Here is a 22,338-nt window from a genome sequence, read left to right on the forward strand (position 1 = left end):
GATTGCTAGATGGTTATTAGGGATGATGATTGCAGGGGGTTTTCTGTGGTTGCTACAGTAGGTCTTAGAACTGTAGATGGCTGTTGGAGTTATGGATAGGTGCTACAGTGTTTGTTAGGTGATTTGGTGTTTGCTGGGGGATTTTTATGAGGTTTTTGAGAGGTTGATAGGGCGATGTTGGGTGGTTACTGTGAGCTTACTGTGGTTTTTAAGACATTCTGTTGCTCGTTTGCCTTGACCATTGCTAGATAGTTGTTTAGGGTGTTCTGGGTGAATGCTAGGGCAATATTAAATGGTTTTTATAGGTGATGAGTGATTGCTGGAAATTCTAGGTGGTTGCTGGATCTTAGGACTGTAGGTTGTTGTTGGGGGGTTATGGATAATTGCTAGGGCATTGCTAGGTGTTTGCTGGGGGATTCTAATGGGTTTTTTGAGAAATTGGTAGGGCATTGCTAGATGGTTACTTGGTTGTTGTTAACCCTATGCTAGGATGTTACAGAGTTCTAGGTGGTTGCTAAGTCACTGCTAAATGTTTGTTACAGATTTCTGGGTGGTTGCTAGGAATTTTAGATGGTTTCTAGGACATAGCTAGGTAGTTGTTAGGGTGTTCTTGGTGGTTACTATGTCATTGCCAGGTGGTTTTTAGTGTGCTCTTGGTGGTCGTAGGTGGTTGCAGTGATTCTTGCAGTGATTAATGCTTTAGCAAACACCACAAAACAGTCACTACCTCTGATGTTAAGCACAGTTTATGGATTTTTTCAACCTCCTCCAGAAAGTGTGTGAACTTAACTGCAACCTCTGTACACTGCGCCACACATACATTTTTAAGACATCATAGGTTATGTGAGCTTAAAACACTTAACAGGGCCACTGAGAATTACAGAACACACATACGCAATACAGCAGACTGAAATTATGTGCAATCTTGAATAAGTCCACTGTGAGCTTTGTTGTCTGGAACCTGGAAAATTCATCATCGCAGCAGACTGAAAAAACACAGCAGTCTCTGAACGCTGCTAAATAAATGTGTGTGTGCAGAGAAAAAGACAGATACGGAGAGTGGAAGAAAGATTTTTAACTTAATTTTGCTTTTCATCAGTGTCATTTTGCATCATTTACTTATACATATTATTTTATTAAACTTTCAGAAGTATTTGCCCTAGATTTAGAAAAAACAGTTTGGATCAGGAATCTGGCTGTAGAAAGACAAAAAGCATGAGAAATGACAGCCGTTCTTTCTGACCTCATGCAGTAACTAGCAACAGATGAGAGAAAGAGCAGAGGGAATATAACCTTAAAAATATGAAATTATTTTTCTTTGCTAGCGTTTGCTCACTCTTTCCATACCTCTCCCTCATCCCCCCATTACTCCTTGCCAGAAAATAATTTAACAGTTGATGTACACTCATGAAATACAAATTTACAGTGCTGTTCAAAACTGTAAGTGGTTGGATCAGAAGACAGAAAGCAAGAACAGATACAAAGAACACTTTGAAGAAAAGGAATGAGGCAGAAAATGAGTGTAAAAGTGCAACCGAGGTTAGTGTCAAAGAGATGACAATGAATTAGTCATAAGATTTTTGGGGGTTTATAAGTATAAAGGTTTATTGCTAAAAACATTTTTGCTTGATAAGCCACATTGTGGCATATACATGAGACTGCAACATAAAATGCACCACCAACAAAAATAAATACACTTTTCAGCCAAATGCACCAAAAAGAACAATGCAAACTCACTACCATCTTTATACAAGTACCACGTCTGACCCTTCAAACACCTCTCCTTCTCTGGCACACAAACTTAGCACATGTCAAACATACAAAAATTGGAAGGAACAGGCTATTTGTACAATAATAAACTAGCATTTTAGCACATTGAATGACACGGAATGGAATAGAAAGAACTGAAATTTAAGGATCCTTCAGTCTCGTTCATACACACGGGTGCAGACAACATCTCCGGCTCTCATGGTCTGGAAGATAAACATCAGAGATGTTAAGAAACCACCAACTAACTACTTAAACAATTGAAGATCCTTATCCAATGGGCTTAAACATGTCGCCAGATGTTATACATTCACATTTCCAACCAGATCTTGTTCTGAATTCAAAGAATGCTCCTTTTAAGTTCCAACCACACAACACTGATTTACCGAAATGAAAGGTACAAAGTATAAATTAGGAACAAAAAGCACAGACACTGAGTGGCCTGTTTACTGTAAGTGGACTAAATGGGAGCAGTGTGACTTCTATAACGTGAACTATAATAGTGAGAAGTGAACAACATCTATTACCATAAGGTGTTGAGCTTTTTAAGAAGCTTTTTAGAGTAGGCCGGCAGTCTATATTATAGTGACATAATTCAATTGAAAATGTTATTTTGAACTTACAAGAATCATCTGCCCATCATTGGTCAGTTCACGTGTCCATGATGTCTCAGGCCCCTCCCCCTTCTGCAGCGTTTGCTCACAAGTGATTTTACGGTCTGTCTCCCATTTTGGAAAACTCTGATGAGAAATGGTTAGAAACAGTTAGAAAAGGGCTAAAAGCAGAGATATTAATTTAAAATAGCTTTATAGACTGTTGAAAACATACCTCGTGTTTGTGTGCACAGTTAAAAGTGAACTTTCACAATGAAATAAAGCTAGATATTAACATATATTGTTCAGTATTACACTACCAGTCAAAAGTTTTTGAACAGATAGATTTTTGTTTTTTTTTTTTTTTTTAAAGTCTCTTCTGCTCACCAAGCCTACATTTATTTGATCCAAAGTTTAGCAAAAACTGTAAAATTTTTACTATTAATTTATTAATTTATTACTACTATTTTAGTAGTTTTACTATTTAGAATAGCTGTTTTCTATTTGAATATATTTTAAAATGTAATTATTATTTCAAAGCTGAATTTTTAGCATCATTACTCCAGTCACACGATCCTTCAGAAATCATTTTAATATTCTGATTTGCTGCTCAAAAAATATTATTATTATTATTATTATTATTATTATTATTATTATTATGTTTAAAACAGCTGAATATAATTTTTTCATATTTCTTTGATGAACAGAAAGTTCAGAAGGACAGCATTTATCTGAAATTGAAATATTTTGTAACATTACAAATATTTTTATCATCACTTTTAATAAACGTAAGGCATCCTTGTTAAATAAAAGTATATATTTGTATAATTTCTTTCCAAAAAAATTATACTGACTCCAAGCTTTTGAATGGTATAGTGTAATGGTATGTTTTTTTTATTTCAGATAAATGCTGGATCTTGCTATTCATCAAAGAATCCTGAAACAAGTGTCCTCAACTGTTTTAAATATTGATAATAATAAAAATAAAAAAATGTTTCTTAAACTGCAAATCAGCATATTAGAATGATTTCTGAAAGATCATGTGACACTGAAGACTGGAGTAATGATGCTGAAAATTTAGATTTGATCACAGAAATAAATTGCATTTTAAAATATATTCAGATAGAAAACAGTTACTTTAAATAGTAAAAAAATTTCCAAGTTTTACTGTTTTTGCTGTACTTTGGATCAAATAAATGCAGGGTTAATGAGTGGAAGAGACTTCTTTAAAAAAACATAAAAAATCTTACTGTTCAAAAACTTTTGACTGGTAGTGTATATTCTTCTAAAAGTAAATCCTGCAGTTTACAGAGAGAAAAGCATAATCTGCTGAGATGTACGGATGGGTGGCATTACTGTGCATGGGCGTCCATCCACCGTAGCCTCGTTGAAGGACTCGCCCACCGTGAAGGACACATGAGTGGTCCGCACGCTAGTGGAGGTCTGAATGGAGAGACTTTCTCCCTGCTGTGTAATCTCAACAGCCGGTTTGGAAGCTGCTGCAACTGCAATCTTCCTCAGAAAGACATTGACACCTGTGGAACACACACACATACAAATGTGCTAAGAAATTAAAAGGCCATTTATCATTATCAGCAATAAAAGCCATTTTTCCTACAGCCAATTTCCTGTCTCTAATAAGCGTGTCCAATCTGCACTGGAATGTTTTACAGTCTAAACAACGGTCGCATATTTATGCAATTAAAAATCAGGTGCTCCAGTCTTAATGTTTACACCAAGGAAATCTACACCTTTTAAATATCGAGTCAAGACAGTGGATTCATTCTCGCATTTATTAGGGGCAACGGTGTACTTGGTCTAAGTGAACTCCCCCTTGAGTGAATAATTGGGGTCGAGGGACGGTGTGTCTACAGAGCCAAACGGCTGGCCGAGGGGCCCCATATCAGGGTTTGTGAGCCTAATCGCAATCCCATGAGGAAATGAAGCAGAACATTTTTCCATGCAGCTTTCCATTGATTGTGCTCATGGTCTCAGTTTGACCTTAAAACATCATTTTAAAAAATAATAGTAATTAATGACACTGACATACAGTCATGCAAGGGGTTCTTTTGGTTTATAGTTTGTAAGATGATAACAAAATGGCTTATTTTATATTGTAAAACAAATAGCGTTGTCGCTTTTTTATTTATTTATTTTCAAAGACGTAATAATACAAAACATGTATAAAAAGTAATTCAGTTTTGCAAGCACTTCCTTTTTCGGGCTTTTAATTAGACTTTTTTCTTTTTTACAATTTAAAGTTACACTACCTTGACATTTTTTAAACATGACAAAAAATTAGAATTACTTGTAATTATTTTAAATAAAAAAATGTAAACAAATACGAATACAACGGTCACATTTTAAAACTTTAAAAGATTCTGAATTTTAAACATAGATAGAGTGTTTATAATAATGACGAATTTTGAAAACTCACCGAGAGCTTTTAAAAGTTCCTCGAAATTTTCAGAGCTTTTCATTTTCCAAGATCCGGAAAAGTCAGCAAACGTTCGCTCCGTGTTCGACTCCATGATTCTTCGTGATCTTTGATCTTTCCTTTCAGACAGTTGTTTTGGACCGCTCTCCTCTCATCTGCCGGCGTTCAGCAGTCTTTCTCTCTCTCACATCGGCCTGTGAATGTGCGCTGCGTTCTCGACCAATCCGGAGCGTTTGCGCCTGTGCCGCGTTTCATTGGGCGGCCGCTGCTCGGGCACCATGTGCTTCCAGTAAAGATTCAATAAGACCTCTATTTGCCCCACCATTTGGCTTGAGCAATCGGGTCATATACTGCTAATTCCTTTAGTTGCATCCTAATACGTGTTATTTGTCATTTAGCTTTTATCCAAAGCAACTTGCAGAATGATTACAAGACTCCTTGTTCATGCATCACACCTTCAGGGATTCTCACTTTGGACTTCAGTTGTAGTTACATTTAGGTGTCATCTACTGAATCAGAAAGCATTATGTTTTTAGAGATTTTGTCAAACAAGGAGCTTTTGTTTAAAAACTGAGTTGGTGCAAAATACATGGAAACCCCCATGTTACTCAGCTCCCTTTCTCTCATACAAACATGCCAACAAAGACATCCCATGCTGAGCTTTGTTAGTATTCAGACCACAACAGTCAGCCATTGTCAGTCAATCATATCACAGCTTCAAATCTCAACGTCTTCTGTCTCTTGCTGAGAGCTGCTGTAGACTGATCTGTATCAGTGTCCTAACAAGACTCTGGCTTTGCATTTTCATTTAGACCTCCTATAAAGTTTTGAGAGACTTTATGTTTTTATGTTGAGACGATAACAATATTTTTTGAACATAATGTAAAATCATATTTATAATAGGAAATTATAGTTAAACAATATAATATACACTACCAGTCAAAAGTTTTTGAACAGTAAGATTTTTAATGTTTTTTAAAGAATACACTTCTGCTCACCAAGCCTGCAATTATTTTTAATCACAGTAAAATTTAGATTTTTTAAAATTTTTTAAAATAGCTGGTTTCTATTTGGATATATTTTAAAATCTAAATTATTCCTCTGATCAAAACTAAATTTTCAGCATTATTACTCCAGTCTTCAGTGTCACATGATCCTTCAGAAATCATTCCAATATGCGGATTTGCTGTTCAAGAAACATTATCTATGTATAAAACAGTCGAGTATATTTTTTCAGGATTCTTTGATTAATAGAAAAATCCAAAGATCAGCATTTATCTGAAATAAAATGCTTTTGTAATATTATACACTATACCATTCAAAAGCTTGGAGTCAGTATACTTCTTTTTCAAGAAAACAAATTATAGAAATTAATACTTAATACTTAATTAATACTTTTATTTAGCAAGGATGCTTTAAATTGATCAAAAGTGATGATAAAGATGTTACAAAATATTTTTTATTTTAGTAAAAACTGTTCTAAACTTTCTATTCATCAAAGAAATCTGAAAAAAATTCTACTCAGCTGTTTTCAAAATAATAATAAATGTTTTAAATAAATATTAGAATGATCATGTGACTGGAGTAATGATGCAAAAAAAAATTCTGCTTTGAAATCACAGGAATTTTTTAATATATTCAAATAGAAAACAGCAATTTTAAATAGTAAAAATATTTCTAAATGTTACTGTTTTTATACTTTTGTACTTTTTTTCTTTAAAAAATCTTACAGTTCAAAAACGTTTGACCGGTATATAGTAATATTTCTGTTTGATTACATTAAGTTTGCCCTTTTCTACTAAAGTTAGGCAGAGGACGTTTTTTACAGCTGAAAAAGCATCCCATTCCATATCAAGTATGCCATAAAATCAATGTTATAAAGTTCTTGTTCACTATCTGTTAATCTGGAACTAAAGAGCTTCATCTTAAAAATGCTTTATGTTAACAGAAGACAGCACTGTTCTCCATCCAAGAAAATGTCAGATGCTGAACTTTTCTTTAAATAAGAGCTTTTTTACTGCCTTTAACTGAAAATTGAGTGTTTTCTCTTGTCCTTTGGCATTACTGACACACTATTTTCCCATTTAATGCTGTAAAGCTTCTTTCTCACAGTTTGTATTGTTAAAAGTGCTATATACTTGACTTGACTTTTTTTTTTTTTTTTCTACATAAATTTTGCCACCGGCTCAGTGTGACCTTAATAAATGATAAAGCATCACTACTAGTTTTCCTTAATGAGTTCCATTCATTCTCTCCAAACCCACTCGTTCACTCTCTCTTTCTCTCGCTTTGCTCTAATCTGCTTCACTTCATTTCGTTTTTGTTCCTTTTGTGCACGTCTCCACATTCCTCATACAAATGGCGTGAAAGAAGCAGAGAGGAGACGAGAAGCAAATGGAGTGTTTGAGTGGCCAAAAGGGAGCCAGGGAGGAAAGAAAGAATGAGGCCGTGTAAACTGAAACCACATCCTCGTCTCCAAATGCTCGGAGGTAATTACCAGCCGATTCCTGAGCTGCTCCCCACCCGTCCCTTTTCTCTCCCTTTACCCCCTGATCCCACCCCTCCTACCAAGAACATTTCAACAAGTCTGGATAAGAAATGATATCCCTGGAAATGGAACAGAGGAAAAGCGTAGGGGGAAGACGAGCGAGAAAGAGAGAGAGAGAGAAAGAGACTGTATTTTCAGTCAGAATGGAGACAGTGGCAAAAGTTCAAGCTGTTTTCTTGCTCTCACTTTGAATGCTTCCCCTAAAAGCACGTCAGCAAGGCTTTCTTTGAAGTGGTAGAGTCAATAAAACTACTTGAATTTGAATGAGAAAACAATCCTGATCCCACACTCACCTACTACTGACCCCATTATCCGGCAGACGATGAGGAATTCATGTATGAAAGAAAAAGATAGCAGAAGGAGGGGGAATATTTCAGCATAAAAAGCCAATTATTTAGAGACTAACTGAGCAGTCTACATAACAACCACTCATGACCAAAGTGCACATGCCATCATAAACTGAAGAGCCTTTCATGTCACAAAACATAACAGAAGTTCAATGGGCCTAATAAATATAGAGCAGGCTTAGTTAAAATACTAAATGTTATGTATCTAACTTTTAAAATGAAAAACAGTATTTTATTAAGAAACATTTCATGTGTATCTTAAAGGGATAGTTCACTCAAAAATGAAAATTTAATCATTAATTACTCACTCTGCTGTCATTCCAAACCCATAAGACCTTTGTTCATCTTCGGAAAACAAATTAAGATATTTTTGATGAAATTGAAGATTTTTCTGACCCTGCATAGACAGCAAGGTTTACGTGCAGATCAGTGTTGCCAAGTCCATGGTTTTCCTGCAGAATTGCGATACTTCAACACCGTTGCTACGGGTTGTTTTTCATGTTTGTGGGTTGAAGCGACCCCAATAATGTGATATTAGCCCCTGGAATGCATATTTTACCAGGGAATGTATGCAAAAAAGCTTTATTTTATCCCCTAGAATGCAATTTCTACCAGGGGACCCCATCCAAAATCTGATTGGGCTAGTTTTGAGCTAGTTTTGAGTAGCAATTGGGCAGGTTTTGTTGTGAAAACCTGGCAGCCCTGCTGCAAAACAAGGCATGCGTGTGCGTCGTGGTACTCTCCAAAATGGCTTAAATAAATTGTTGAATAAAGTTGTTATTTCGGGGGTTTTTTTGTGCACAAAAAGTATTCTCGTAGCTTCATTACATTACAGTTGAACCAGTGATGTCACATGGACTATTTTGTCTAGGTTCTTGGTACCTTTCTGGACCTTTAAAGGAGAAGTCCACTTCCAAAACAAAGATTCATTTTTCTTCATATAATGGTATGGTGCCCCGATTCTGAATTTCCAAAATGCAGTTTAAATGAAGCTTCAAACGATCCCAAATATGGTTGTAAATTATCCCAGCCGAGGAAGAAGGGTCTTCTTTCTTTTATTCTGAAATGTTTGTCTTGCCTTGCTCTTGTTGAACTCTGTGTATTCTGGCTCAAGACTGTTAGGTTATGTCGAAAAACTCCAATCGTATTTTCTCCCTCAACTTCAAAAATAATTTCAAAATCATCCTACATCGCTGCAGAAGTATCGACCCAGTCTTTGCAAAGTAAACATGCAAAGAAGATCAAACACCCTTAACCAAAAAGGTACAAAACAGCAATATAGGGCGATTTTGAGATGGGAGTTTTTGACATACCCTAACTTTCATAAACCAGAAAAAAACAGTCCAGGCAGAGTAAGATTTAAGGAGTAACGTTTAAGGATAAACGTTTGACATTAAAAAGTATATAAATTGTATTATTTTTTATGAAAATAACCGATTGTTACGACATAAGACCCTTTTTTCTCGGCTGGGATTGTTTACAACCGCATTTGGGATTGTTTAAAGCTGCATTTAAACTGCATTTTGGAAGTTCAAAATTGGGGCACCATATCAGTATGTAAAAAAAAGCTAAAATGTTTTCCTCAAAAAACATAATTTCTTTACGGCCGAAGAAAGAAAGAGATGAACATCTTGGAAGACAAGGGGGTGAGTACATTATTTGTGAATCTTTGTTTTGGAAGTGGCCTTCTCTTTTAACTTGGTAGGACCCTCGCTGTCTACGCAGGGACAGAAAGCTCTTGGATTTCATCAAAAATATCTTAATTTGTGTTCCAAAGATGAACGAAAGTATTACAGGTTTGGAATGACATCAGGATAAGTAATTAAGGACAGAATTTTCTTTTTTTTGGGTGAACTGTCCCTTTAATATCTTGTCTAATCAACAAAAATGCTTCTTAGAGAATACTACTGTCACAGGTTGTCATTTTATAGGTTTTCTCAGTCCTGTTAGTCACCCTTCAGGTGAGAATTTACAGAAAATGTGATGATAAAATTTCAAAAGATGTTTAAAATGATCCAAATTTATGTAAAATCTCTCACTGAGCAGTCATTTTCATTCTGTTAGGTTCCTCTGTGTCTTGTTATTGTATATGAAGCTATAATTAGTAAAGTCTATTCATCTAATATACCTGAATTAATTCCCCTCAGGCGTTGACTGAGCCGTTGAAATATCCTCCAAAAAGCGCAAACGTTATTTTTTCAAATCTATTTGGCGCCACCTAGAGTTCGCGCGCTTACTTCCAGGAACTGTCTGCTGAACAGAACGCTTTCCCACCCGTGCACAGTTGAAGGTAACACGGACGAAACATGGCGAACCACCTTCGCTTCGTCGCTCGGACTGTCATGGTCCAGAATGGCAATGTCGATGCGGCTTATGGCGCTCTGAGCAGGTACTTGCTGAAGACTTTGATATTTGTATATATAAAGATGTCGTTGTTAATCCGTTAGTTAAGCGCTAATGACTGGTGTGACCGTGTACATAACACGACACATGTCAAGTGATGTAGACCTGCATGTTCTGTTCTCAGTAGGTCATTACGTTGATGCATCTGAATTATGTATGCGTTGTAGTACTCCAGGGTTTTTTAAACTCTGAAACCCAGTGACCCCTGACTCAAGACTCAGTATCAAACTGGATTTTCATGTTAAAGAACATTACGGTTATTGTATAATGAGTAACAGGGCATTAGTTAGAAAATAAATAAGTTAGCCATTAAATTTCTGTAAAGTGTATAAATCTCACATGGCCTCTAGCACCTACATCTTAAAGTATTTGGCAATATTTACATCTAATATTTATGTTTTATTATTATTTTTTTTCAGTTATAGTTAACTATAACAACCCTGGTTGCCTGACCTCTTATATGGTTTGAAAAGTCACGCTGACAAGTCTGAAAATCTTTAATAATTGAAATCTTTATTTGCAGCTTAATATGAGCTCTGATGAGAAATGATGCAATGTCAAATAATAGTGCAAATAAACAATTTATATTAACATATTAAATGAAATATCATTAATACACAATTAAAGCAAAACAGAATGACAAATTAACAGCCCTAGGTAAATTAAAGTAATAACATCAGTGTGTATATATATATATATATATATATATATATATATATATATATATATTTGTGTGTGTGTGTATACAGTGGGTAAGGAAAGTATTCAAACCCCCTTAAATTTTTTCACTCTTTGTTATATTGCAGCCATTTGCTAAAATAATTTAAGTTCACTTTTTTTCCTCATTAATGTACACACAGCACCCCATATTGAGAAAAACTGAAATATCACATGGTCCTAAGTATTCAGACCCCTTGCCCAGTATTTAGTAGAAGCACCCTTTTGATCTAATACAGTCATGAGTCTGTTTGGGAAAGATGCAACAAGTTTTTCACACCTGGATTTGGGGATCCTCTGCCATTCCTCCTTGCAGATCCTCTACAGTTCTGTCAGGTTGGATGGTAAACGTTGGTGGCACTCTGGAGAAGGTTTTCGTCCAGGATATCCCTGTACTTGGCCGCATTCATCTTTCCTGCAGCTGAAAAACACCCCCACAGCATGATGCTGCCACCACCATGCTTCACTGTTGGGACTGTATTGGACAGGTGATGAGCAGTGCCTGGTTTTCTCCACACATACTGCTTAGAATGAAGGCCAAAAAGTTCTATCTTGGTCTCATCAGACCAGAGAATCTTATTTCTCACCATCTTGGAGTCCTTCAGGTGTTTTTTAGCAAACTCCATGCGGGCTTTCATGTGTCTTGCACTGAGGAGAGGCTTCCGTCGGGCCACTCTGCCATAAAGCCCCGACTGGTGGAGGGCTGCAGTGATGGTTGACTTTCTACAACTTTCTCCCATCTCCCGACTGCATCCCTGGAGCTCAGCCACAGTGATCTTTGGGTTCTTCTTTACCTCTCTCACCAAGGCTCTTCTCCCCCGATAGCTCAGTTTGGCCGGAAGGCCAGCTCTAGGTAGGGTTCTGGTCGTCCCAAACGCCTTCCATTTAAGGATTATGGAGGCCACTGTGCTCTTAGGAACCTTAAGTGCAGCAGAAATGTTTTTGTAACCTTGGCCAGATCTGTGTCTTGTCACAATTCTGTCTCTGAGCTCTTCAGGCAGTTCCTTTGACCTCATGATTCTCATTTGCTCTGATGTGCACTGTGGGCTGTAAGGTCTTATATAGACAGGTGTGTGGCTTTCCTAATCAAGTCTAATCAGTATAATCAAACACAGCTGGACTCAAATTAAGGTGTAGAACCATCTCAAGGATGATCAGAAGAAATGGACAGCACCTGAGTTAAATATATGAGGGTCACAGCAAAGGGTCTGAATACTTAGGACCATGTGATATTTCAGTTTTTCTTTTTTAATAAATCTGCAAAAATGTCAACAATTCTGTGTTTTTCTGTCAATATGGGGTGCACTACCAGACAAATGTTTTTGAACAGTAAGATTTTTAATGTTTTTAAAGAAGTCTCTTCTGCTCACTTAGTCTGCATTTATTTGTTCCAAAATGCAGCAAAAACTAACTTTACAGACTTTATCAAAAGCAACAAATCAGAGTATTACAATGATTTCTGAAGGATCATGTGACTGGAGTAATAATGCTAAAAATTCAGCTTTGAAATCACAGGAATACATTTAAAAATATATTTAAATAGAAAGCAGTTATTTTAAATAGTAAAACTATTTTAACTGTTACTGTTTTTGCTGTACTTTGGATCAAATAAATGCAGGTGTGGTGAGCAGAATATACATTTTTAAAAAACATTACAAATCTTACTGGTAGTGTATATAAAGAGATTTTTTTTTTTTAAGAGAGATGTCTTACTGCTGAATTTTCTTTAGAGGGTGCAGTTGAGTTGTACTCTTGCGAATTGGGCTTGAACATATGATCAAAATTCTTTTGGTTTTTGCAATACGTAAGCTTGGATTTGGTTTGCAAGGTTGCCTTGTTTTCACCAAATCACCAAATAATAATACAGTATGATATTTCAAGTTCACAGATTTTGTAATGGTTACATGCTCTTTCTCTGTCTTTTTCTCTGCAGGGTGCTGTCCACTGATGGAATCATTGAATCCGTGAAGCGTCGAAGATACTACGAGAAACCCTGTCGTAAGCGAGAGAGAAAGAGCTACGAGAACTGTAAGAGAATCTACAACACTGAGATGGCCAGAAAGATATCTTTCGTATCAAGGGCACAAAGACAAGATCCATGGCTTGGATGTTAAGATGAGATAAACTGACTGTTTAAGTTGACCAACACATGATTCATGCTCTGTGATCTGTCTCAGAAGATAAAGATCCACAGGAACATTTTACACATCCACCATTAAAACTTCACTGCAGAACTGTATTGTCAAGACTGTCGTCACCTTACTTCTATTCTGAATGTTGTGATACTGTTGACGTGTTGACTAACTGTTGTATGTTATTAATAATAAAAAGCTGTAAAATCAAAACTTGATGCATCGTCAATAAATATGCTTCTGTGTTTTTGTCTAAACTTTTTGAACACTGATAGCAGTTAAAATGTGCACATTGAGCCAGGTTTAAAGTAGAAACGAATTCAAACGAAAGGTGAAAGTTTTAAAGCAGGCATGATGTGGGAGCAGATTAAGCTCAGATACACACTAATTTCTTTACTGCGTACTAACATTTTGAAAATGCAGAAGTGGAGTACCTTATCTGGTGAAATCTGAGACTTCACTGTATTGCTAAAGTGGAATAACCAGATGTTTTACAGACCAAACCAGCCCTTGAAAAAATATACTATGTGACGCATAACTGGCAATTACTTAAGCAAACAACAGTGGTTCTAGATGGATGCAGACCTGCTCTTACTAGTTACACACTAACAGGGCGGAAGTCATTTTAAATAAAAATAGTTAAAACATCACAATGTGTCCAAACCTTTAGTGCAATCAGTTACATACTAAAAATAATCATTTTTTAACAGTGCATAGGGGTTTATTTTTTATTGTAATTATTACATTTTCATTTTCAGGTTTACCTTTTTGACAATTGACTAGTGGCACCACAGCAATGATCTTGTATTTGATAGCCAGCTAAAATACTAAAATATGAGTCCTCTATCCATGATAGTTCTCTAGTGAAAAAAAAGGCCCATCTGAATCAGGAGGGAAACATGCAAAGATCAAGCACAAGTATGCTGGTCAGTGTCAGAAATTAACTTTTCCATTATGGGGCAATATTTGCCCCCTGGAATTGATTTCCAGCGGCTTTTTTTTACATTTGTGAGGGCAATTTTTATAATCACCTTATTATGAAAACCATATGTTGTCTTTAATGTCACATACTTAAATGTACCCAATTACTTTAATCAGTATTTTAAATAGCCAATAACAATAGACTGTTTAAAACTGTATCTAAATTATACATGCAAACAACAGGAGCTCACAGGGCTGCAATATTATAACAAAAAATCATTACTGCTGTTTACATTGTAATGATGATTATTAATATCGATATAGAAAACAATATAATACGTTTTTGTTTCATTTTGGGCACTTCACATTCTGGCTTCACAGACAAACATGTCAGTCCACGACCTGAGCCAAGTCTAGCACAAGTTATGCAAAAACTCCCGTTAGAATCACTGAAGCTACGACATTAATCTTTTATTTACATCTGCACCGTGTTGTGTGCTTATAAACAGCTTCAGCGTCTTCAGCGCTGAATAATCTAAGCGCCTCTGATTGGCCAATGCATCTCTAAGTTCAACACAAACGCGTTTGATTGGTTAAAAGAGTCAACGTTGCGCAAAACAGCGTGTAAACGCAATCTGATGCAGTGTGAGCAAAACTAAACGACACTTATCATTCATTTTCACATTTCATTTTAATCGCTACAGCCCTAATATGTTGTATAATTGTGCAGGGGCATTTTTTGCCACATTGTCTTGAATTTATAAGGCATTTTTGTTAATCTGATGGGATTTTTACCACAAGCCCTCGTTAATTTCCAACCCTGATGCTGGTGGATTTTGATGTGAAAGGACAACAGGGGATAGACGAGACTTTTCCACTGGAGAAAGTGTATGGAGTCGTATTTTGGCAAGAAGTAACGGTTTAAAGTTAAAATGCCTTGATGATGGATTTATTTCTAACAAACACACAGCTTTTCACTTCACAAAATGTTAACTAGAGTCGTACTTGTGGATTATTGTGATGTTTTATTCAGCTGTTTGGAGTTTAATTCTGACGGCACCCATTCATTACAGAGGATCTATTGGTGAGCAAGTGATGCAATGCTAAATTTCTCCACATCTGTTCCGATGAAGAAATCGGAAAATCATCTACATCCTAGATGGCCTGGGTTGTCTTTTTTGAGTCAAATGTTTCTTTAAGATTAAGTTAATAGGTACATTGGCTGTTCTGGAATACTTAAGTCTATGGAAATTTATGCACGTTAAATTGGCTGAATTGCACAGTATATGTTAACTGGAAGGAGCTTTGTAGTAAGTGTTCTTTCCTTTAGCTGAGCTCAAGGTCTGTGTCATATATAATGTGTAACATGGGGGATGGGTCTCTCTCTCTCCAGAGGATCAGTCAAATGTATGGCTGTGGTTGGGGCCTCTGTTCTAAGCATCTGAAGTGGTTTGCTTTCCATGAAGTCATGTTTACATTTTAGTCTAACTAGTGAAAATTTAAGACGTGCCACTTCTGTTCTTTCAGTTGCTTTGGGGACGTAAACAATGTTATTCACAATTGTTATTTATTCAACGCAGAGTCTTTTATTTAGAGTTGACGTTTGAATTATTTCCTATTTTTAAACATAATTATTGTAAACAAAGCTTTGTTTGTTTTATTGGTATAATTGTGCATGGTATGTGCACAGAAAAAGATCCTAAATTGTATAGCAATGTGACATTCTGCCACAGGTTTCACAATATTCATTCTATACATGTAAACTATGCAGGGGGATGGGCTGCTGGTTTAGTGAGTTCACACAGTATAGCTGAGCATTCAACCTCTCCTTCATGCAAAAACACTGTTAAATGCTGTGCAGTATAGGAAATGTGCATGTTTTAAAATTGCAAAACATTTATTAATTATTCTAATATTCTGATTTATTAATACTTTATATTAATAAAGTATAATATGCATTTATAGTTAATATTAATTTTATTATTATTATTTAAATGCATTATTTAAATAAAATATTGCTTATTTATTTAGTTTGCAAGGAAAATACTTAAGATTAAAACTAATTTAGATTTTTTTTCTGGCAAAATCACTGAGCAATATGCATTTTATGAACCCGATACTTCTTCTTTAAATAGATATTTGTATGGTAAACTATAATAATAATAAAAAATCAGCATTTCTGATTTACTTTAACTTGATATACTAAAGCTAACACTAAAACTGAAATAAACTATATAGACATTTAAAAAAACAAAAAATGCAAAGCACAACAAAATAATATAACTAAAATTAAAATGGAACTATAAAAACAAAAACTAATTCAAAATATTAATTAATTAATAAAAAAGCCTGTCTACATAAAACGAAAACATACATTTAACATTTAATATACAAAAAAAAAAAAAAAAAAAAAAAAATATAAAAAAAAAAAAAAAAATATATATATATATATATATATATATATATATATATACATAAAATGAAAATATACATTTTTTTAAAATGGAAAACCTTTATTTAATAAAGTATATATTTGTAGTTGTTTATTCTTCTTATTATTATTACTATAATAAAAATACAACAAAATAGCACTAACTAAAATGAAAATGAAAATATAAAAGCAAAAACAAATTCAAAATATGAATTAAACCCATAATATTAAAATAACACTGGTCAGTGTCTGTAAAAAAACCCTGTCTATATAAAACTAAAATATACATTTAACTTTTAATATACATAAAAAGAAAATATAATTTTTAAAATGGAAAACCTTTATTTAATAAAGTATATATTTACAGTTGTTTATTATTATTATTATTAAAGAGCAAAACACAACTAAAAATACTAACTAAAATGAAAATGAAAATATAAAACTCATATATAAATATAAAAACTCATTCAAAATATTATTTAAACCTAAAATCACAATGGTCAATATCATCAAAAAAAGTCATAAACATACATAAATATAATCAAACAAAAATAAACATACAAAATATATTTTTTAATGAAAAAGATTTATTTAATAAAATATATATTTACAGTTAATTAACTAAAATTTAAATGAAAATATAAAAACAAAAACCAATTCAAAATATTAATTAAACCTATAATATTAAAATAACACTGGTCAGTATCATCAAAATAAAATAAAATATAATTTTTTTAAAATAGAAAACCTTTATTTAATAAAGTATATTTTTACAGTTGTTCATTATTATTATTATTATAAAAAAGCAAAACACAACAAAATAACACTATAACTAAAATGAAAATGAAAATATAATGCAATTAAAAACATTATATAAACCTATAGTATTAAAATAACACTGGTCAGTGTCAATATTTAATAATGTATGTTTGTTGTTTTGTTATAATAATAATAATAATAATATTAATTAGCAGAACACACACTGTAACTAAAATTAAAAACATAAAAAACTGAATTCACCAAATCAAAATATTAATTAAACCTATAATATTAAAATAACACTGGTCAATGTCAGCAAAAAAACAAAAAAAAAAACAAAAAAACCCTGTCTACATGTTTGAATTGATCTGCTATAAATGAGTTAGTCCCTCCTGCTGTGTACATGCTAATAGGGCCTTATAATGTATCTTATCAGTGCCCAGCCTCCCACAGGGTTTATACTGGGTTTATCCGATCAATATCCAGTTGTCCTTGGTTTTGGCGCCAATACACAGCAATGTTCATGGTGTGAATGGGGACAAGCTGATGAAAGTGGAGCATGGTTAACATGCGACCTATATTCTGCTGTGTACACTGACTGTTGACCTGCAGGTGGGCAACAACAGGGCAACTGGAGGAAGTTGGAATCAGTGACCTTGAATGGCTCGCACAGTTTAAAGATTGACCAAATGTGTTTGGGATTGTAAACTTTCAAAGCAGTGTGTGGATGCTGTTCAAGACATATTTTCCCTAAATGAAACAGGAGAAGAAGACAGAATAAAAAAATAGGATTAAATGTTTTATTAGACGTTTTATTAGCATTTAATACTATGAAAATAAATATTCTGTACAATCTAACTAATTTAGATTCAATATTGGGTGCAGAATACGTCAACTATAAAACATTATTAGGTTTCTTTATTTCACACAGTACATCTTCAGTAATGACTGCACTTATTTGAATGTTGTTGTTAGATCATTATTAATTCATCTGCCCTGAAAGGCTCATATTTACTCTTGACAGTGTCCTTTTGATCATAATTACCATGAAACAAGCCAAAGCAAATGTATTATTATGGACAATACTGCCTGGTCATTTCTCTGTCCACAGGAAGCACTCATAAGCCCATTTTTTGAGTGAAACTGAGCCAGTAGCACTTGTTGTCCTGAGCTGACCTTCTCTTTTTTGCCAGATACTAACAATTATAGTTGTGCTATTAACTAAGAAAGTTTTAAAATGTCAACAAGTCGAAGGGCAGTGTGTGGATTATGCAATGACTTTCAGGGAGGCAGAATTTGTTTGGAAGGGATTTCTGAATATAATTTATGGGACTGATTCATCTTGCAAAATGTTTTTTTTTTTATGTGACACCAGATGCTATTATAGTTTTAATTAATTATATATATATTTAATTAGTTATTATTTATGTTTATTATGCTATATTTCTATTTCTATTTTCCATTTAATTTATATTATATATATTTTTATTTTAGAAAAAGCTTTTGTTTTTATTAATTTTTAGTTTTAGTTCTTTTAGTACATTAAGTTAAACTAAATGAAAATGAGAAATTTTGCCTTGCCAATTTTAATTGGTCATTTTATTTTTTTATTGATTAATTTTATTATAGTTACTGTTTATTTTAAACAAGTGACATTATTATTGTTATTATTATTATTGATTTATTATTAATTTATTTATATTTTTAATGGTTAATTTTATTGAACTGTAATAACCACCTCTGGAACAGTTAGGCTAAACATCAATATCATATTCTAAATATATATAAAATAAATCTGATTCATCTTGAAAAATACTTTTTTTATGTGTTATTATAGATGTTATTATTTTTATTATATATTTATTATTATATTATTTTTATAGATTTTATTACTTTTATAGTAATTATAGTTATTTATCATTTTGAGTTATTATATTTATACATTTAGAATTGTTAATTGTACTTTTTTTAAGTATATATAGTTTTTTTTTATTTATTTTTCAGTCAATTTTTAGTTTTGGTTATTTTAGTACATCAAGTTAAACTAAATTAAAATGAGAAATGTTGCCTTGGCTATTTTATTTTATTTATTTTATTATTTTTTATTTTATTTTATTCCAGTTTCTGTTTACTTTATTTATTTATTTATTATTATTGTTATTATTTTAATGGTTAATCTTAGTGAATAATATAGTTTATCTTTTATTAGTTATTATTTAGGATTTTGAGTTATATTTATATATTTATTAATTTTAAATGTAGTTTTTTAAGCTTATATAATATTTATATACATTCAATTCATTTTTAGTTTTAGTTATTTTAGAACATTAAGTTAAACATAAATGAAAATTAGAAATGTTGCCTTGGCAATTTAATTTAATTTAATTATTTAATTTTATTTAATGTAATTTTAGTCTTATTATTATTATTTCAATTGTTAATTTTAGTGAACTATATAGTTTATTTTTTATAGTAATTATAGTTATTTATTATTTTGAGTTATTATATTTATATATTTAGAATTGTTAATTGTACTTTTTTTTTAAGTATATATAGTTTTTTTATTAATTGTCAGTTAATTTTTAGTTTTGGTTATATTAGTACATCAAGTTAAACTAAATTAAACTGAGAAATGTTGCCTTGGCTATTTTATTTTATTTATTTTATTATTTTTTATTTTATTTTATTCCAGTTTCTGTTTACTTTATTTATTTATTTATTATTATTGTTATTATTTTAATGGTTAATCTTAGTGAATAATATAGTTGATCTTTTATTAGTTATTATTTAGGATTTTGAGTTATATTTATATATTTATTAATTTTAAATGTAGTTTTTTAAGCTTATATAATATTTATATACATTCAATTCATTTTTAGTTTTAAACTGAAAATGAGAAATGTTGCCATGGCAATTTTATTTTATTTTATTTATTTTTTCCCCTTCTCTTTTTTTCTTTTCTTTTATTCCAGTTACCATTTATTTAATTGAAGTATAATTTTTGTTGTTATTATTATTATTGTTATTATTATTATTATTATTATTTCAATTGTTAATTTTAGTGAACTATATTGGTTATTAGTTATTAGTTAGTTTGAATTATTATATTTACATATTTATCCATTTTAGGCAACAGACATCAATATGTTAGGCCAAACATCAGTATCATATTCAATATGATATTGAACAGCTGTTTATATTTAACAGATGTATTGTTTCTTATCTTATCTAATCTTTAATAGATTTCTGATGAATTTATACTAAATTGCTAAATCATAACAACAGCCCTTAACAACAACATACTGTTGCTGTGGTTACTTCTAAAACAATTTAAGGGTCATCTAAACTACACCACTGAAAATAAAGTCATTATGTTCCAAACAAATTGCTGAGTACAAAAACTACCTAATGTGGAACACTAAGTACCATCTGTAAAATGTGTTCCAATCCGTAGTATCTGCCTCTACACACGAGTGCCACGTGCGAAGGTGGGGGAGTGCAAATACACGAAACCGACCAATCACGGCTCAGACGCCCAGGGATTGGATCTACTTTTCCTCCAATCAGCGATTGCATTCTTATCCGTCAGCCAATGGGAACGCAGCATGCGTTGGCCTTTGTCCAGCACGTGTAGCGATTCACATGTTGTCCCTCGCTGTAAAGTGACGTTAGTGGATAAAGGAAGAGAATAGAAGTCCAAAATTTTTCTCAGGACAATAGCACGCACGACCAAAACATCAGCACACGGTCTTATTAAGCAATAAAGTATATGAAACTGCCTTGTGGCGTACGAACAGCACGTCAGGTCGATTCAGTGACGCTGGACACCAGTTTGTTGTTGTACCGACCCAGAAACGACCCACCATTAAGGTAAGGGTGTGTTTTATGTTTAAAAATGATTAAAATATTCACACTGTACTGCAGAAGTGCTTCACGTGTTGGTCGTCGCGCTTAATGTGTTTACGTCATGTGGAGATGAATTATTTCTTTGTTTTATCAGTCTGCTTTTTAGTATTATTATGGTATCATAATTGCGATTTTAAATTGATTTACAAAGTAGGAAATTCAGTTTTTATTGCAATCTATCACTAGTGAATATGTGGGGTCCGTACGTATCGTGTTGTTGTTGTTTTTCCACATGTGGTTAATGTTTTTATTAGCACTTTTCAATTATTTTTTTATTTTTATGTAAAGAATGTGCATTGCTGTTTAATGGTTTAACAGCTGAAATGATTAAATTTATGGATGATTATTCGTCACAGCCCACATGGACTAAAATCTTAGTGAGCATAGCACAAATAACAGTGTCTTTAAAAAAAAGTCTTTAAATATTTAATATTTCCGTTTATTAGACGATTTGATCTAAAACGCCTATTTTTCTTTCCTTTCCTTTTTTTTAACTACCAAACAGTCCATCTGGTGAAAGTTGATTTGTCTTAATGGCACCGCCTAGCTGCTTATTTTTATGAGGCACATGCCCTTGAGAGGGTTTTCTTTAACTTCAGTTCTGAAATACTACACCGTGGCTGTGTCTCAAATCTAGCTGTCCATCCAAACAACATTATAGGCATTATAGGCACACTAATATTATGTTACATTCATGTGCTTTCCAAAACTCCTATAGGTAGATGACTGTTTTCAGAGGCACAGCCCATATGTGGTTTTGTGGCCTTTCACCTAGTTAAAGGAACAGTGTGTTCTGTTCTTCATGGATAGTGTGATTTTTGAACAGGGTGTTTATGATATCTCTGTAATCTCTATTTCAGGTTTGGAATGTATCCTGTGTTCCTTTATCAGTTTTTTTTAATCCATGCTTTGCATTCTCAATTGTTTGTTTGGTGCTTGCACCTCTCTGGTTGCTTGACTTAAAGAAAAGACAAGTTTCTATACATTTTTCTATCACATATTCACAACAATAAGGGGTTTTCTGCAAGTCCAGTCAAGCGAGTAGTTCAGCTTTGTATGTGTCCTGGTAACATATATAGGCATATACTATATGTAGCTACGCTGTTCAAACAATTGAGGGGTGGCTGTGTGTGTATGTATATGTACACTGCCCTCCAAAAGTTTGGAAACGCCCTAGAAAAGTGGGGTTTTTGAAAATATTGGCATGAATCCTTTTTAATTTGTGATAATTTTGCACTGATAAGGGACAACACAAACTACGAAAACATATTTTATTACATAAACAGTTTATACAAACGTAAATTTTCAATTTATCAAAATATCCACCATTAGCAGCTATTACAGCTCTGCATAATCTGGGCCTAAATTCATTGTGTT

General features: G+C 33.1%; 3 protein-coding genes across 3 annotated transcripts in view; 2 read left to right on the forward strand and 1 right to left on the reverse strand.

Annotated features, from left to right (window-relative positions):
- Nucleotides 1-937: 937 nt before the first annotated feature.
- On the reverse strand, nucleotides 938-5,030 carry crabp2b (cellular retinoic acid binding protein 2, b). Its single transcript, XM_051136142.1, has 4 exons — nucleotides 4,798-5,030; nucleotides 3,717-3,895; nucleotides 2,391-2,507; nucleotides 938-1,973 (listed from the first exon to the last, which is right to left on the reverse strand). Exons 1-4 carry the CDS (start codon nucleotides 4,889-4,891, stop codon nucleotides 1,923-1,925), a joined length of 441 nt encoding a protein of 146 aa, XP_050992099.1. The 5' UTR covers nucleotides 4,892-5,030; the 3' UTR covers nucleotides 938-1,922.
- A 4,895-nt stretch (nucleotides 5,031-9,925) lies between these two features.
- On the forward strand, nucleotides 9,926-13,157 carry mrps21 (mitochondrial ribosomal protein S21). Its single transcript, XM_051136139.1, has 2 exons — nucleotides 9,926-10,081; nucleotides 12,746-13,157. The coding sequence occupies exons 1-2, from the start codon at nucleotides 9,999-10,001 to the stop codon at nucleotides 12,924-12,926; spliced, it is 264 nt and encodes an 87-aa protein (XP_050992096.1). The 5' UTR covers nucleotides 9,926-9,998; the 3' UTR covers nucleotides 12,927-13,157.
- Nucleotides 13,158-20,698: 7,541 nt separating this feature from the next.
- The window catches only part of ciarta (circadian associated repressor of transcription a), an 8,943-nt gene continuing 7,303 nt past the window's right edge, over nucleotides 20,699-22,338 (forward strand). The window contains exon 1 of the mRNA XM_051137036.1: nucleotides 20,699-20,925. The gene's annotated coding sequence lies outside the window, so the exon portion shown is untranslated. The remainder of the gene's footprint in view (nucleotides 20,926-22,338) is intronic.

Source organism: Labeo rohita, chromosome 19, assembly GCF_022985175.1.
Source record: "Labeo rohita strain BAU-BD-2019 chromosome 19, IGBB_LRoh.1.0, whole genome shotgun sequence".
Lineage (NCBI taxonomy): Eukaryota > Metazoa > Chordata > Actinopteri > Cypriniformes > Cyprinidae > Labeo > Labeo rohita.

Excerpts from the sequence above, each read along its gene's own strand:
- crabp2b (XM_051136142.1), bottom strand. The coding sequence starts at position 4,891 with ATGGAGTCGAACACGGAGCGAACGTTTGCTGACTTTTCCGGATCTTGG. Across the intron at positions 3,896-4,797 it reads GGAACTTTTAAAAGCTCTCG|GTGTCAATGTCTTTCTGAGG; the intron begins GTGAGTTTTCAA and ends TGTGTTCCACAG. Across the intron at positions 2,508-3,716 it reads TGGATGGACGCCCATGCACA|AGTTTTCCAAAATGGGAGAC; the intron begins GTAATGCCACCC and ends ATTTCTCATCAG.
- mrps21 (XM_051136139.1), top strand. The coding sequence starts at position 9,999 with ATGGCGAACCACCTTCGCTTCGTCGCTCGGACTGTCATGGTCCAGAAT. Across the intron at positions 10,082-12,745 it reads GCTTATGGCGCTCTGAGCAG|GGTGCTGTCCACTGATGGAA; the intron begins GTACTTGCTGAA and ends TTTTCTCTGCAG.